Raw genomic sequence first — 15,822 nt, 5'->3', positions numbered from 1 at the left:
CGCCCCCTCTTTCCAGCCACCCCCTCTATGACTAATGGATAGATTCATGCATTGCATAAATCTATTCATGACTGCTGCTGCAACCCCATATTCAGGCGTTCGGTCATAGGCTCTAATAGGCTTCAAATTAGGTGGACTCGTGGCGCAGAGCATTGCGCTTGCAGTCCACCCAGATGTGTTAGAAAAGCAAATTAATATTTGCTTTTCTAACACTGAACCGCCTCTCCACCAATCGGGTAGCGCGGGTCTGATACCTGTTACCCGATTGGCTAAGAGCAGAGGCACTCCGATTAGACGCCTAGCAAAACAGAACAGCAGAGGAGGGGCAGCATGGAGGACACAGGAGCCATCCCACAGCTCGCCGCCTCTACCTGCTGCCTGATCCTTCACTAAGATGGGTTAAGTGCCTGGCATACGGCGGGCAGGGGTCACAGTGGCTGCATTTGATGGGGCACAAGTGGCTGCATTTGATGGGGCACAAGTGGCTGCATTTGATGGGGCACAGTGAGGCTGCAATTGATGGGGTTTTTTTCAGTCATTTTTAGTTTGTTTGCGCCCCCCACCCCCCCCAAAAAAAAATTGGCGCACCAGCCACCACTGCTCTGTGGGCAGCCTTAGAGTGTGTGTAAACCAGCTTTTAGAATAGCACATACTGCATGTTTACTCCACTGACATGAATTTTTTCCTAAAGCTTGCTGATATCTTTCATTTTTTATTTATTTTCTTTTAGGTGTTTCTTCAAATTTTAGGTGTAATTGCTGTTGCCATCGCTGTCATTCCTTGGATATTAATTCCCTTGCTTCCTCTTGTTATTGCATTTTATTTCTTGAGGAGGTATTTTCTCGAAACGTCACGTGATATTAAACGACTGGAATCAACAAGTAAGTTTTAAAAATTTGTGAAATGTGAGTAATTTTAAGTGATTGTAAAGGCAAGAATTTTTTTTTTGGCAGGATGGAATATTTGCGCTAAACCCCTGAAAGAAACTGTGTGTATGTGTGTGTGTGTGTATGTGTGTGTGTGTATGTGTGTATGTGTGTATGTATGTGTGTGTATATATATATATATATATATATATATATATATATACACATATATACGTATATATATATATATATACCATATTTATCTGCGTATACCACGCACCCTAACTTGAAGATGGAAGTTTCAGGAAAAAAACTTCCCACAGCCCCCTGTGTATAACATGCAGGCACAGTTTACCCTCCATTTTCAGGGTAAAACAGTGAGTGTTATACGCCAATAAATACTATATATATATATATATATATATATATATATATATATATATATATATATATATATATATAGTACAGACCAAAAGTTTGGACACACTTTCTCAATCAAAGAGTTTTCTTTATTTTCATGACTATGAAAATTGTAGATTCACACTGAAGGCATCAAAACTATGAATTAACACATGTGGAATTCTACATAACAAAAAAGTATGAAACAACTGAAAATCTATTTCATATTCTAGGTTCTAGAATACAGGCATATTCTAGAAATGATGCCTGTAACTGCAGGCATCATTCAGATATCAATGCTCATAATCGACAATGTCATATGACGTTGGCTGGGTGGGAAGCGGTTAAGGTAAAAAATGTCCCAGTATTTGTATGCATCCCTCCCATCCCAAATACTTAACTGAGTCCTCTACTTAGTCCTGCACTGTTCCCATCTGTAGTGACTCTCTCCTCTCTCCCTGCCTTCACAGCACACAAAGGCAGCTGTGGGATTTATTAGCTCCTGATGCTTTCAATCAAATCCTGTGAGGGGGGAGCAGGGGGCCAAGTCGCGCTGTATGTGTCTATTGATGCACAGAGCCTGGCTTGGGAGCGAGCCCACAGGTGTGCCACCATAGCATACAGCTTGCTGTGGTGGCACACACAAGAGGAGGAGCCAAGAGTGTCGACAGGGAGCAGGTAAGTTAAAACATGTTCATTGTTTTAGAAAAAAATATATTTTAGCCTTTACAGTTGCTTTAAGGGTACCTAAAAAGGTGGTTTCAATTTGTCTGTGGTCTAATGTGTGTGTGTGTGTGTGTGTGTGTTTGTATGTGTTCTTGTATAGGTTTTTCAATTCTATTTTTTTTTTAGCTGTTGTGTGAAGACGCTAATCAGAGTGCCTTTCATAGCTGCTCTCACAATAAATAAATAACTAATGTTTGTATTTTTTCAAAAGTGGAATGATTGACATGCCTTCTGTTGTCTGGTTCATGTTAGGTGACATTTATTTTTATAGAGAAAGTGACCATTGAATAAAAGCAAAATAAAGAATGTGAAAGGAAGAGAGAAAAGGAGCTACTGTAGTATGAAAGAGCTTCATAATGCCTCCATTGTAGAACTGTCTTACCTGCTGACACGCACAGCCGGTTGCTGTCACTTTATATTCCATTAATAAGTGAGCATCGCAGTCATGATGCTTGAAGGAAATGTACAGAAACTGTTAGTCCTTGTTGCTCTCATAAATTTACACCACTATAAAATGTGTTCTCTATATAAACAATAAATAGCATGCCCATATGTAACTACATTTTTACTGTATATGAGCTGAACTTTCCAAAAAATAGTTCTACAAATTATATGCATGTAAAATACTTTTTTTTAAAATCAAATGAACTAAGACAAATACAACCTGTCCTAATATTTTATTTCATCAATAAACTGGTAAGGCTGTAGTATATTATATTTTTGTTTTTGGGTTTAGACATCCTTTAAAGCGGATGCCCGCTGAAAAAAAATATTAAAAGCCAGCAGCTACAAATACCGCAGCTGCTGACTTTTAATATTAGGACACTTACCTGTCCTGGAGTCCAGCGCCGTCCGCAGCAGAGGATCGATCGCTCTTCACTCTGCTGCCCCCCCCCCCCGCCATCCTCGGTGAGGGAACCAGGAAGTGAAGCGCTCCGGCTTCACTGCCCGGTTCCCTACAGCGCGAGTCACGCTACTCCTGCCGATTGGCTGCCACTGTGTACTGGAAGCCGAATGTTCCCAGAACACAACGGGGACGGGAGGTGGCGTCATGCCCCCAGTCTGCCCGAGACTGTGTGGCGGGAAGTGGGTGCAAATACCTGTCTTTAGACAGGTGTCTGCACCCCCCTCCCCCCTGAAAGGTGTCAAATGTGACACCGGAGAGGGGGAGGGTTCTGATCAGTGGGAGTTCCACTTTAGGGTGGCACTCTGCTTTAAGCAAAATGTAGCATGCAGCTTTTCAGCTCTGGTTTTTAAGGCACATCCTTCATTGTCTTTTCTTTGTAAGGATGAGTCAAACTGGTCTGAGTTCGGAGAATGTCCCAAATTCAGGCCACCTGTTTCTTTGCAAGGAATGGCTCTGTGTAGCCCACTCTCAAATGGATAGACCTTTTAAAGAGGTGGTGGTTGTTTAAAGGTGCCCCAAACAGTTCCCAACCAGATAATTGTAGAAATGATACATTTGTAGAATAGTTTGGGTAAGTAGAGAGGGTATTATGAAAGTGTTTTTTTTTTTGCATTCAGATAGAGGTTGGTGGGAGCGTGGGGAGGTAGGGTTTTTTTTTTTGACCCAGAGGTGAGCTTTAAAAGGTAATGTTTTGTACTAAGTGAATCAACCCCAACTCCAGGCTATTTCTTTTCTGAATTTGTTTACCCCTGTGTCCTAATGCTACTTACAACTTAAATCGATAACCGTGCATGTTTAGACTTACAAGTATGCCATGCTATATTTTAGTATGAATTTTAATGGATGGTATCTGTATAAACAACTGAATAAACCTTGCAGCATGCTGGTAACATATTGTTAAACATCATTGATTTTTGGTGTGTAAATGGAAGTTATTTGTTTCTATAATTGTTTTTAATGGATTTTTTTAGCATCTGACTGTGTAAAAATAGAAAATTGTTTTGGTTGGCAAGAATATAGGGGTTTATTTACTAAAACAGTAGTGTGCAGCTCTGCAAAGAAACCAATCAGCTTTCAGGATTTATTGTCAAAGCATAATTGAACAAGCTGAAGTTAGAAGCTGATTGACTACCATGCACAGCTGCACCAGATTCTGAGTGCTCTAGTTTTAGTACAGCTGTGGCCAAAAGTTTTTGCGAATGACACAAATATACATTTTCTCAAAGTCTGCTGCCTCAGTTTTTATGATGTAAATTTAGATATACTCCAGAATGTTATGAAGAGTGATCAGATGAATTGCAATTAATTGTAAAGTCCTTCTTTGCCATGAAAACTAACTTAATCCCATAAACATGTCCACTGCATTTGTGAAGAAGGCTTCAGGGCAGCCAAGAAAGTCCAGCAAGTGCCAGGACCATCTACTGCAGTTGATCCAGCTGTGGGATCAGGGCACCACCAGTGCAGAGCTTGCTCAGAAATGAGAGCAGGCAGGTGAGAATGCATCTACATGCACATTAAGGAGAAGATTTTTGGAGGATGGAGTCTGGTGCCAAGAAGGGCAACAAAGAAGCCACAACTCTCTAGGGATATTAGGGATAGACTGATACTCTGCAAAAGGTACAGGGATTGGACCGGGTTAAAGTAATTTTCGCTAATGAATCCCCTTTCTGATTTTTTGGGGCCCTAGGAAAAACTATCCAGAGAAGGAAAAGTGAGTGCTACCGTCAGTCCTGTGTCATGCAAACAGTAAAGCATCCATGTGTGGGGTTGCTTCTCAGAAAAGGGAGTAGGATCACTCACAATTTTGCCTAAGAACATCCTCAGAGAGCAACGTCTCCCAACCGTCCAAGAACCGTTTGGTGATGAACAATGCCTTTTCCAGCATGATGGAGCACCTTGTCATAAGGAAACAGTGATAACTAAGTGGCTTGGGAAACAAAACCTCAACATTTTGGGTCCATTACCAGGAAATTGCCCAGACCTTAATCCCATTGAGAGCTTGTGGGTCCCCCCCCCCCCACACACACACACAAATTCTGGCAAACTCCAAGAGTGAGTTATGCATGATTGGGCTGTTATCAGTCAGGATGTGGCCCAAAAAGTTGACTGACAGCATGCCAGGGCAAATTAAAATTGAAAAAGAAGGGTCAACAATACAAATATTGACGCTTTGCATCAGGGCTGTGGAGTCGGTAGATAAATGTTCCGACTCCGACTCCTCCGACTCCCCGACTCCGACTCCTCTGTATTAATATGCAAATGTATTTTATACATTCCTTGAGGGAAAGAAACGCAACCTACCACAGGACTACTGGCTGGGAAGCCAACAGTCTACTGTATTGCACAGTTTAAGCAAAAGGCAAACACAGTGAAAACAATCAAGTGGCTGGATAGTAGCAGCAGGCATAAACATCAGGAACAGGATCTTTACCAGTTAAAAAATACAAACCACATTATTTGGTTGTTTTAGAACAAAAACAAAGCTTATCTATAATGAACCAAAAACAAAATCTGTAAAACCTAGAAATGGTTTATATTAATCTTGAAATGTAGTTATAGGCTTAGCAAATGCAAATCAATTCAATGTAGAGTTCTAAGGAAGAGAATTGCTTCTGCCAGATCCTCTTTCATAGAGGCTCTTAAGTCAGACTTTATTATTTTTAGGGCTGAAAATAATCTTTCGACACTGACTTGGGTGGGTGGCATTGCAGTAACTATTCTGGCCACATCACTATTGATCTCTGGATAAACAAGGATGGCTTCTTCAACAGTAAGTTTTGATGAGCGATCATACTTTTCAACTTCTTTTAGTGCTTTATAAAACTTCTGTTGGAATTTTTTTATTTGGACACTTACTGGTTCTCTAACATGCGTTCCCTGTAAAAGCAGAACACAACACTATGGAAAGTATAAGTATTGCAGCTCCTAATTGTGCGTTGCGTGCCATATAGTGAAGCACATGAAAAGCATGCTTCTTCACGGTCACTTAACGTGTTCGTTTTGCGGTTACGTGAGGAACTGCATGCATTGGTCTTTATTCTTACAGTAGAGAAGTCATTAATTATAACTTTTTGTGAATTGGGACATTTAAACTTGCTTTTTTTTTTTTTTAATTCCAATCTAAATTTAGTAGGAGTCGGAGTCGGTGCATTGTTTGCTGACTCCGACTCCAGGTACCCAAAATTTCCTCCGACTCCTCGACTCCGACTCCACAGCCCTGCTTTGCATACACTTAATGTGATTGTCAATAAAAGCCTTTGACAATTCTGAAATGCTTGTATTCCATAGTAACAGTTGACGAAAAGATCTAAAAACACTGAAGCAGCAGACTTTGTGAAAATTAATATTTGTGTAATTTTCAAATCTTTCGGCCATGGCTGTATATCTCCCCAATTCCGAAGATAAGAGACAGATATGCCAACATATTGATTAAAAGATCTGCTTATGAGGTTATTGCTGTATGGCATTATAGATAAGTGATATTCCCCCATTCACATGAAATTTGTGAATGGGGGGAATCGGCACATTTTTTTTTTTCCGTTCAACCCGCTGCTTGAATGAAAAAAAAAAATGAATCATCTATGACTAGCTCCTTATTCACTTATTTTCAAAGAAAGGGTTTAGGTCTAGGTTATGTTGTGCACAATTGTAGTGATGGCGCCTAATGTGCATTCTTGGATCAAAGTAATCTATTTAGAGCAGTAAAGCCCCCCCTTTTCTCATTTTGTTACTACCGATATGACCTGCTCTAAAGAAGGAACACTGCTCTTCTTGGTAAACACTATGGAGAATGTGATCTGTCACAATTCCAGAATGCCCTTATTTTCTATGTGTATTCTCAGAATCTTATGGCTTAAAGCTTAATTGGCAGAACACCCTTATGAAAGGTGCCTTTTGCACATTGCCCTTTGAATGTGAGCTTCTCTTTGGAAACTCCCTTGAGGAATACATAGAGGCAGCTAATTGGAGAAGGAGGTTCCTACCCCACTATCCTCCACTTCCCTATTGAATGGGCCTCCTCTACCATACAGATGAGATCTGTTCACCTCCTCAGGAATTCATGTACAGCAGGTCCTTTGCATTGTGGCAGAGCATCCACTGCTAATCCCAGCTGACCTCAAAAACCTTATTTGCAGTAAAGATTTGCCCCCACCCCTTAGGAAAGGGGGATTGACAATTGCAAACGTGTCCCGGTCTCTTATTTCACTTTGTCTTTCAGAGAGGTACATGACAAATCTCTATTGCTGTCCTCTCTTCTTTTTTATCTGCACATGGACCCTTATCTACTCAACAATGGAATTTCCATCATGCTCCCAAAAACAATTGTTTTGTAATTACTGCAGTGACCAGCTCCCTGGATGATCTCCTGTAGAGTTTCCTGTTTTACAAGCTAAGCAGTTCTTATGCTCTCACCTCCTTAAAAAGAACTGGCCTTGGCACAGGTCAACTTCTTTTGCCCACATAGTACTGGAAAGAGCTATTGCCTCTGGTAACAAGTACCCCTCTTATCTTCTTGTTTCACCTCCAAATGCGGTCTGTATGTAACTCAGCACTTGCCTGCCCTTCTCACCAAACATCTTCAGTTATATGACCACTCTACAGACTCTCCCCAGAGATCTCCCTGCATCTTTAATTCCTTGAGTTCCCATAGGGGGTATAATGGGGGTGGGGGGGAGATGGGTATGGATCCAATCAGAGCTTTTTCCAGTGTTCAATAACTTAAAGGTAGGTTTAACCCATTGTATATGAATCAATATAAAAATCAATATAAGGAAATCCAGAGTAAAGAGGCAGCCTTTGCTGACCATTCCAGAAAATACAAGTTTCCTTGTTTTTATGATGACCTGATCCTATTCATTTATGATATTCTATTACGTTAACCTAGATTCAAAGTTGGTATTTCACTTAAATTTTCTTGAGCTGCATGTTTATTTCAGTACATTATTTCAGAGTATTGATGGCAGAGACAACCAGTCAGCTAAAATTTTCAAGTTCAGCACTGGCAGCCTCCTTAGACTTACTCTAAGCCCTGGTTCACATCGATGCCATTTGACATGTCAAATCAGTTGCAATTGCCAGCAATGGCACTGTCCGAATCAATGCAACGCCTCATTTATGGCACCGCACTGATTCCCAAAAGTAGTTTCTGTACAACTTTTGGAGTGTGTATTCCATTGACATCTGTGCAGCAACCGGCACAGATGTCTCTGAAATCACCCCTGAAGTCGGGACTGACATGCAGGAATCATTTCCTTCCCGCTGTCAGTGTGAACCAAGGTTATAGGTAAGAAAAATACTAGCTGATGTGTATATTTGGATTATGAAACAGACTAGGCAAATCTGTGGTGGATTCCTTTCTAATTTCCTTTGCTTTGTATTTGGGTCATGTTTTGTACAAGAGATATAAAACTAACAGGTGACATTCAACTTTTCTAGCTCGAAGTCCAGTGTTCTCCCATCTGTCCTCTTCTCTCCAAGGACTTTGGACCATTAGGGCATTTAAAGCAGAGGAGCGATTTCAGCATTTATTTGATTCACAGCAAGACCTTCATTCTGGTGTGTACAAAGACTATTATTTTTACAGTATTGTATAAATGTACTAATTAAATTAGATCTGAAGAGTGTATAAAGTAAGGAAGGGTTTTCTTTTCCAGCTGTGTCCTCTTCACATCCTGTCTTCTGATTAGAAGCCAGTAGGACAGGCTCCCAATCATCACAGCAGTCACATTAGTGCCCACTTAGTAGGCTAAGTTTTGCTTTGCACGGCTGCTCAGTGTAAACGTAACGTTTGTATGCAACCTAACTGCAAGCAACATTGGAGTTGATCAAAGCAAAAGCTGAGCTGAGCTTAGTCCAGGACGTGTTTATATTCATATCGCTGCATAACACATAATCATTGGTTTTCATATTTTTAGCATATTTCCCTTGGTTGTAACAAGGAATTGGAGCTAACCCTAAGAACCTTGTGAGTAGGAATGAATTTCCTACTTGAGTTTAGACATTAGTACAAACCTGCATGAGCTTACCTGCTGGCATTCCCCGTCCTGCAGCCGCATGTACAGATACATACATGTGGTGGCAGTGTGGTAAACGCCTCTGCCACCAATGACTTGCTGTCAGCTTTGACAGTTGCCCAGCAGGAAAGGATATTATCTGAACATGCCTGAGCCACTGCTTAGTATCAGGTTATCTATAAAACTCTTGTCTACCCTGTGTTTACCTTAGAATTTACCACTGATAATGCAAACATTTATTTTCAAAAATAAGGATACTTCTGTAATTTAAAATTTATTTAATTATCACTCTGTCATTGTTATATACAAATAATTCCAAAATTTCAAAGAGAGGAAAAAAAATCCACCATTTTCAAAATTATTTGAAAATGAAAAAAAAAACTGCACATCCCAATTACATATTTTCAACCCTTTATGTAAAATTCCTAGATGTTGCATCCAGTTGTCTTGAAAAGTCACATAATTGAGAGAAATCCACCTATGTGTAAATAGTGTCACATGATCTTAGAATAAACAGCATCATTAGGACCAAGGTGCCATCAAAACTAATCTGGGATAAAGTTCAGAGGAAGCCACTATCAAGGTCACGTTATAAAAATGCATCTCAAACTTTTAACATCTTTCAGAACAACAGTAAATCCATTTTAAAAATATGGAAAGAATATTGCTCAACCACAATATCAAAATCTCAGTGATATGGCAAGAAGAGCATTAGTCAGAGAAGTAACTAGGAGGTCAGTTGTTCTTCTGAAGTACAACATAGTTGCAGAGATTCTGAACTAGAGAGAAAGACAACTATAAATAGACACCCACAAGGCTGGGTTTTATGGAATAATAAACAAACATATATCCCATCCTATTGGGGGGTTTGCAAAAAGGACTGGAATATACACATTTTTCTGAGGAAAATGTTGCTCCAGGCATGCTTTAATGTTGGTCAGATGTCTGAAGGTCCAAGCACTTGACAAAAATGATGTGACCAAGTGCCCAGGGCTTCAGTTGTGTGATTCAGCATTTTCTTACAAAAAGTTGGTATTTCAGTCCCTCTATTTCTTTGTAGGCTGTCAGCATAGCTTTATGTACACGTCAGTGCCATTTCATCTGTTAAATTACAAAGCATCTTCTGCCACAAGTGTAAATGAAAAAAACTAAAATGTCAAACATATTTTGGCTTCAATGAAACATTTGTTTTTTGAGCACTGTTTTGCACATTATATCACACTCATTGCTTTCTCTTTAGAGGCCTGGTTTTTATTCCTGACGACATCCCGTTGGCTTGCAGTGCGTCTGGATGCCATATGCGCCTTGTTTGTTATAGCCATTGCCTTTGGTTCACTAATTCTTTCAAAAAGTAAGTTGTGTTTTGCAAGGACTATGGCACGAACCTTTCTTTAAATACATATTCTAAGTAATGGTAATTCTGTTTAAATTGATGCACTGTAGTTCATACTCGTCTTATAAAGAGGACAGTTTGTCCACATTTAACGGAACAGTTTACTGCCTTGGGAGCTTATGATCAGTCAATTTATTTTACTATAAAATTAGATGTCAGAACTAGAACCTTGGCAGTCCTCTACATGTTAATGAGGGGTTAAAAACCCCAGAACCAGCGCAAAGTGGAAGGATAATTAGTAACAACAACTAGAGTAATTAAACAGGTGAATGTTGGTAAGGAGCAGCATGTTGTATAAAAGAAAATGAATGAATAGAAATACTAAATTGATTAAACTGCACTCCTTCCGTAAAAAAAGTGCAAACATGCAAAAGTGATTTCAACTGAGCACCAACATAATAGTATGATAATATGTATATAAAAAATTTGTGCATGATCCCAATGATGATCCCAGCGTTTAACCGACCTCCAGGACACACACACCAAAGGGAATCCAAATCGTCTGAGCACGTTCCCATGAAAAAACGATTTGAAGGGAGTTGTCCAATGGTTAGTGGGAAAAATTTCAATCGTAAAGAAAGGGCTTCCATAGTGAAGTAACGTATGCCACAGTTTATTCCAAAATAAACAGATAAAAACAGCAAATTCTTGCAGCTTAAATATCCATGTGCATTGAAACGCTGTGCGTTCCAGCTGCGCTTCAAAAATGGCGGAAATGACTTATCACAATCAAGCACCCTACTGGTTTCGTTGGTGCACACCGTCTTCAGGGGTCAACCTGTTTTTAAAGCGCAGCTGGAACGCACCACAGCGTTTCCATGGACATGGATTTTTAAGCTGCAAGAATTTGCTGTTTTTATCTTGTTTTTACCTGTTTTTTTGGAATAAAACTGTGGCATACTTCACTATGGAAGCCTTTTCTTTTTAATTTTTCCCACTAACCATTGGACAACTCCCTTCAAATTATTTTTTCCTGGGAACGTGCTCAAGCGATCTGGATTCACTTTGGTGTGTGGGTCCTGGAGGTCGGCTAAACGTTGGGATCATCATTGGGATCGTGCACAACTCATGCTGGATATACATACCCATATGTGCTTTATGACTACCTGTATTAGGGTCCTTTCACACGAGCGGACCGTTTTTTAGATCAGTTTTTTATCATCAGTTGATCGGTTTCTTCATCCGTTTCTTCATCCGTTTCTTCATCCGTTTCTTCATCCGTTTTTTCATCCGTTTTTTTTTTTGTTGTTAGAACTTTATTTTTATTACATATTTTGATGAAAAACGGATGTTAGCGGATCGGATGTTAAACGGATCGTCCGCTAACATCCGTTTTTTGTCCGTTCCGTTTTTTTGATGGAAGGAAAAATAGGGTTTTCTTCCGTTCAAAAAAACGGAGCTTAACGGAGACGGATGTTAACGGACGTTAGCGGATGCTCATCCGCTAACGTACGCTGTCCCATTGGAAAGCATTGCAGTCTGTAAACGGACGTATGAAAAAACGGACGAACGGTCCGCACGTGTGAAAGGACCCTTAAGGGTCATGGAAGTCTGGTGAGTAGGATGCGTGACAGGTGATGGTGGTGGAAGATATTTCAGTCAAATTTGCCTACTGTCCAGCAGGGATTTGAAGATTGTGTACACTATCTGAAGAATTTGATACATTGTCTGAAGACTTTGATACATTGTTTGAATATTCACTATTTGCCCTTATGAACTTATTTTGTGTTTTGGATTTTTTTATACACATTATCATACTATTATGTTGGTGCTCAGTTGAAATCACTTTTGCATGTTTGCACTCTAATACGGAAGGAGCACGGTTTAATCAATTTAGTATTGATTTCTATTCATTCAGTCCTCTTTGCAGTTTTTCTAGTACTACAGCAGAAGGCAATTCAACTTTTTCTGTTCAAAAACAAATGAATAATCAGTATTGATAGTTTGGATATTTATATTGTTAGTTGAGTGCTCCATCAATTCCACAAATGTTTATTTAAGACAAGTTCAAGTGATTAAATGATTGTGTGTGTTTCAATGATTGGAACTAATTTTCAACAGATACTTGAGTTGCTTATAAATTTTGTTAATATATGACAATTGTCTAGAATGAGGTTATGATAAAATGCTTAGAACCAGTTTGGCTGTGAGAAACTATAACATTATATATATGTTAAAAACTATAGATGAGTAAGTCATTGGCCAAGTCATGGAAATTATTTATTTGCTCTGGGGTTTCAGAACTTCAGAGAATTGTTGGCCCTAAAGCAGACCCTGACTCAGGCAACCTTTTAGTTTAGACAGAAAGCCAGTTGTTAATAGTATAGCACTTAAAGCAATCAAGGCAGCATCCATATCGGTTGAGGTGCAAGCTATCAACAGGTAGTTCTTTCTATTCCTAGAACCCCCCCTGTAGCAACAACATTGGTGTAATCCAGTTCTCAAAACAGGAATAAGTAGGATATGGCTATATAAAAGAAAAAAAAAATGTTCACGCTATAACCAACTATATCATAGTGGTCAATTTGTTCTGGTAAGCTCCTGCTTGTAACACCTGGGTGTTGTAGTGCATCTGAGCCTTGGTATTTGGTGGTTTCTCTTCTCTGTTGACCGCTCACTTTGGTTTGAGAAGACTTCCTCGCTGTTGGATGTTTCTGCTGTTCGTTGAAACACTGAGAGCTGCTGTTTTTAACTTGGTTCCTCTATGGATTTTACATTTATTTTTTACACTTTTTTTTAACAGTCACTACACATATTGCTGCTTGCACTTATATGATTTTGGCACCTTTTTGGTTTTCTTGGATATGATGATGTGAAGAGACTGATAGGTACTTTTGGGTCAAAAAGAATGGAGGTTTCCTAGACACTGTCTCATGTGCAAAACTGCTCTGCTGCGTCTAATTAAGAATTACAGTAGAAGTTAAAAGTAAATCCCTGCTAGCTGGCCAGAGCTTACATCTTTAAATCACAATTTGAAGTATCAGTACAAATAGTATAAATTAAATCAGTGGGCAACAATATAGTTGCAGTATTATGTCACACATTTTTTTTTTGGGTGCGGGGGGGGGGGGGGAAGTTGATAAATCACCCCTCTTCTCCCCTTTAGAAAAGTAATTTTCTCTTATTACTCTGCAACAGCAACAGAGGACAACTTCACTCTGTGAGTGGAGTAGTCATCTCTACAGCAGTCTGACACACCGCCTGCTGTGCCAGACCTATCTTGGTGATATGTTGTAATTGCTATTACTTTCTATTGTATCACATATGATGGCTAAATATTTAGCACTGTTGCCTTGTAGTCATAAGTCCTAAGTTTGATTACTTGGATTACTATCTGTATGTGGTTTCTATGTTCTTACTGTGTTAGCATGTTTTTTTTGTGGGAATCACAGTTACCAGAATAACTTTGGGTTGTGATAGGTATGTAAAACTGGAATATCACAGGCCTGACTATGTGTTCTGTGATGTGATCATTCTTCAATAAAGATTTGGGCGTAATTGACAATCATTCATGGTGTGCTGGTGAATATGTGCTTTTGATCTGAGATGTTTTCCGTTCCAGCTGGTTGTTGCTACAGCACCCGTTACTCCTAATAGCTTTATCCAGGAAAGTGTGCGATGGGAATATCGATACTAATTAATTAAATTTCCTTCTCTATGGCCTACCCTAAGCTTGTTATAATAAATATGGGTAGAACATGTAATATGTTCCAAAAAAAGGTGAACTTAGCCTTTAATGTGAAATGTTAAAATTTTAAATTTGTATTCCTACAGCTCTCGAAGCAGGACAGGTTGGTTTGGCGCTCTCTTACGCCATAACAATTATGGGATCTTTCCAGTGGGGAGTAAGGCAAAGCGCAGAAGTTGAAAATCTAGTAAGTTTTTTTAAATGTAATGTGTGAAGATATTGGCCAACTATTATGCCTTTTGAATATGTAAGATGTATAAATCCAGATGTTTGCACTAAATGCCTTCTATGCTACTTTTAAAATGTTATAAAAAGCTATATTTTTCCAGTTTAAATCCCATTTCTACTTGAAACTTCACTCCAGCAAAGAGCTCCTCCCATTAGAACCACTCAAGCCCTAAGAAATCAAGAGCAATCTCCTGGGGAAAAAAAGCTCCTCCCACAAGTACCCCCACAGCAGTAATCGCTCCATCAAATAGCTCTCTGCCCCAGAAACCTCACCAGCATAAAATCGCCCATTCCTGGCAAAAATCCCCTCTCCACATTGAGACAATATTAAGATACAAACAAAGATAGATGGATACAAAAAGTGGATTTCTTTATTGGATGTTTTACTATGTGTCTCATATGTACAATCCCAAAAAAGTTGGGATGCTGTGTAAAATCTACATAAACAGAATGCAATAATTTGCAAATCTCATAAACCCATATTTTACTCACAATAGAAATACATATAAAATATTCAAAATAGGAAAATGTACTAAGAAAATTTAATTTTGAAATTGATGGCAGCAACATAAATTTAGGATTTGGGAGGAACACCTGTTACTATTGAGGACAAGAATAATAACAGGCATAGCACTAAGCTCTTTGTGTTTGAAGCACTGGACAGTTTATAAGAGCACTTTATTAATGAAGCACTTTGTTATACTAAAGCACCTTTAATTAGTTATTGTAGCCCATTCTCTATTGGACATTCATCAATGCACAATTAAAAGGATTGAGTCGTCAACTCTGTAGTCCATATAGTGATTTTAATGGTTGGCTACAAAAACTGACAAGCCAAACAGCTGATGCGTTTCGGCAACAGCCTTATATAGGAAAGGTGGAATATAAAAATTATAATTCATTTATACTTGTATAAGCTCCACCCCAAAATCTATTTGCATGGTAAATTGAAGCAATTAACTGAGCGATTAAGAGGTTAATATCAAAGTGCGAAAATGCAGGAAAAGGATTGAAACAACAGATATACATCACATGACATGTTTCAAAAGATATAAAAACACAGTGGAATAAAATACATGATCATTCTACACACACAGGTCACAAAAAACAATCAATAATGATAAATCATAGAAGAAAAAAATAATCAGTATGCTGGTACATGTAGCCCATGTGTAATTGTTTATATCACATTATGTTAAACCACTGTGTATAAGACGAGAGACAAAGGACCTTGTACCACATGTTTCACCAAAAGTCAAAAATACTATGTAGTTAGTGAAGACTAGAAATTTAGGAACTGAGACAGAAAAGCATAATGACAGAAAGGAATGAGGGAAGGGGATTGCATTATTTAAGGAATAAGTCCACATCCCATCTGTAATTCACTTCCTGTTCCTGTTTCCAGAAGGAAAATTGGGTCATTTTGTCATCATGCATTGTTTTAAAATATTTTGATACATTAGACATCTTTTTTATATTGCTTGAGGCAGTACCATTATAATGCTCACTTATCCTAGTCCACCGAGACCTTGTAGTGCATCCTACATATTGTAACCTGCAGAAGCTGCAATCAATTACATATATCACATATTTTGTACTGC

General features: G+C 38.9%; 1 protein-coding gene across 1 annotated transcript in view; it reads left to right on the top strand.

Annotated features, from left to right (window-relative positions):
* Positions 1–15,822, top strand: part of ABCC4 (ATP binding cassette subfamily C member 4) — a 344,218-nt gene that overhangs the window by 250,573 nt on the left and 77,823 nt on the right. The window contains exons 21-24 of the mRNA XM_040336098.1: positions 731–881; positions 8,335–8,454; positions 10,153–10,263; positions 14,080–14,180. Coding sequence (XP_040192032.1) covers positions 731–881; positions 8,335–8,454; positions 10,153–10,263; positions 14,080–14,180 — 483 coding nt within the window. The remainder of the gene's footprint in view (positions 1–730; positions 882–8,334; positions 8,455–10,152; positions 10,264–14,079; positions 14,181–15,822) is intronic.

The sequence above is a fragment of the Rana temporaria genome, chromosome 2 (genome assembly GCF_905171775.1).
Source record: "Rana temporaria chromosome 2, aRanTem1.1, whole genome shotgun sequence".
In the NCBI taxonomy this organism is placed as follows: Eukaryota; Metazoa; Chordata; class Amphibia; order Anura; family Ranidae; genus Rana; species Rana temporaria.
Note: the sequence above shows the minus strand (reverse complement) of the source record. Positions and strands in the feature narration are given on the sequence as shown.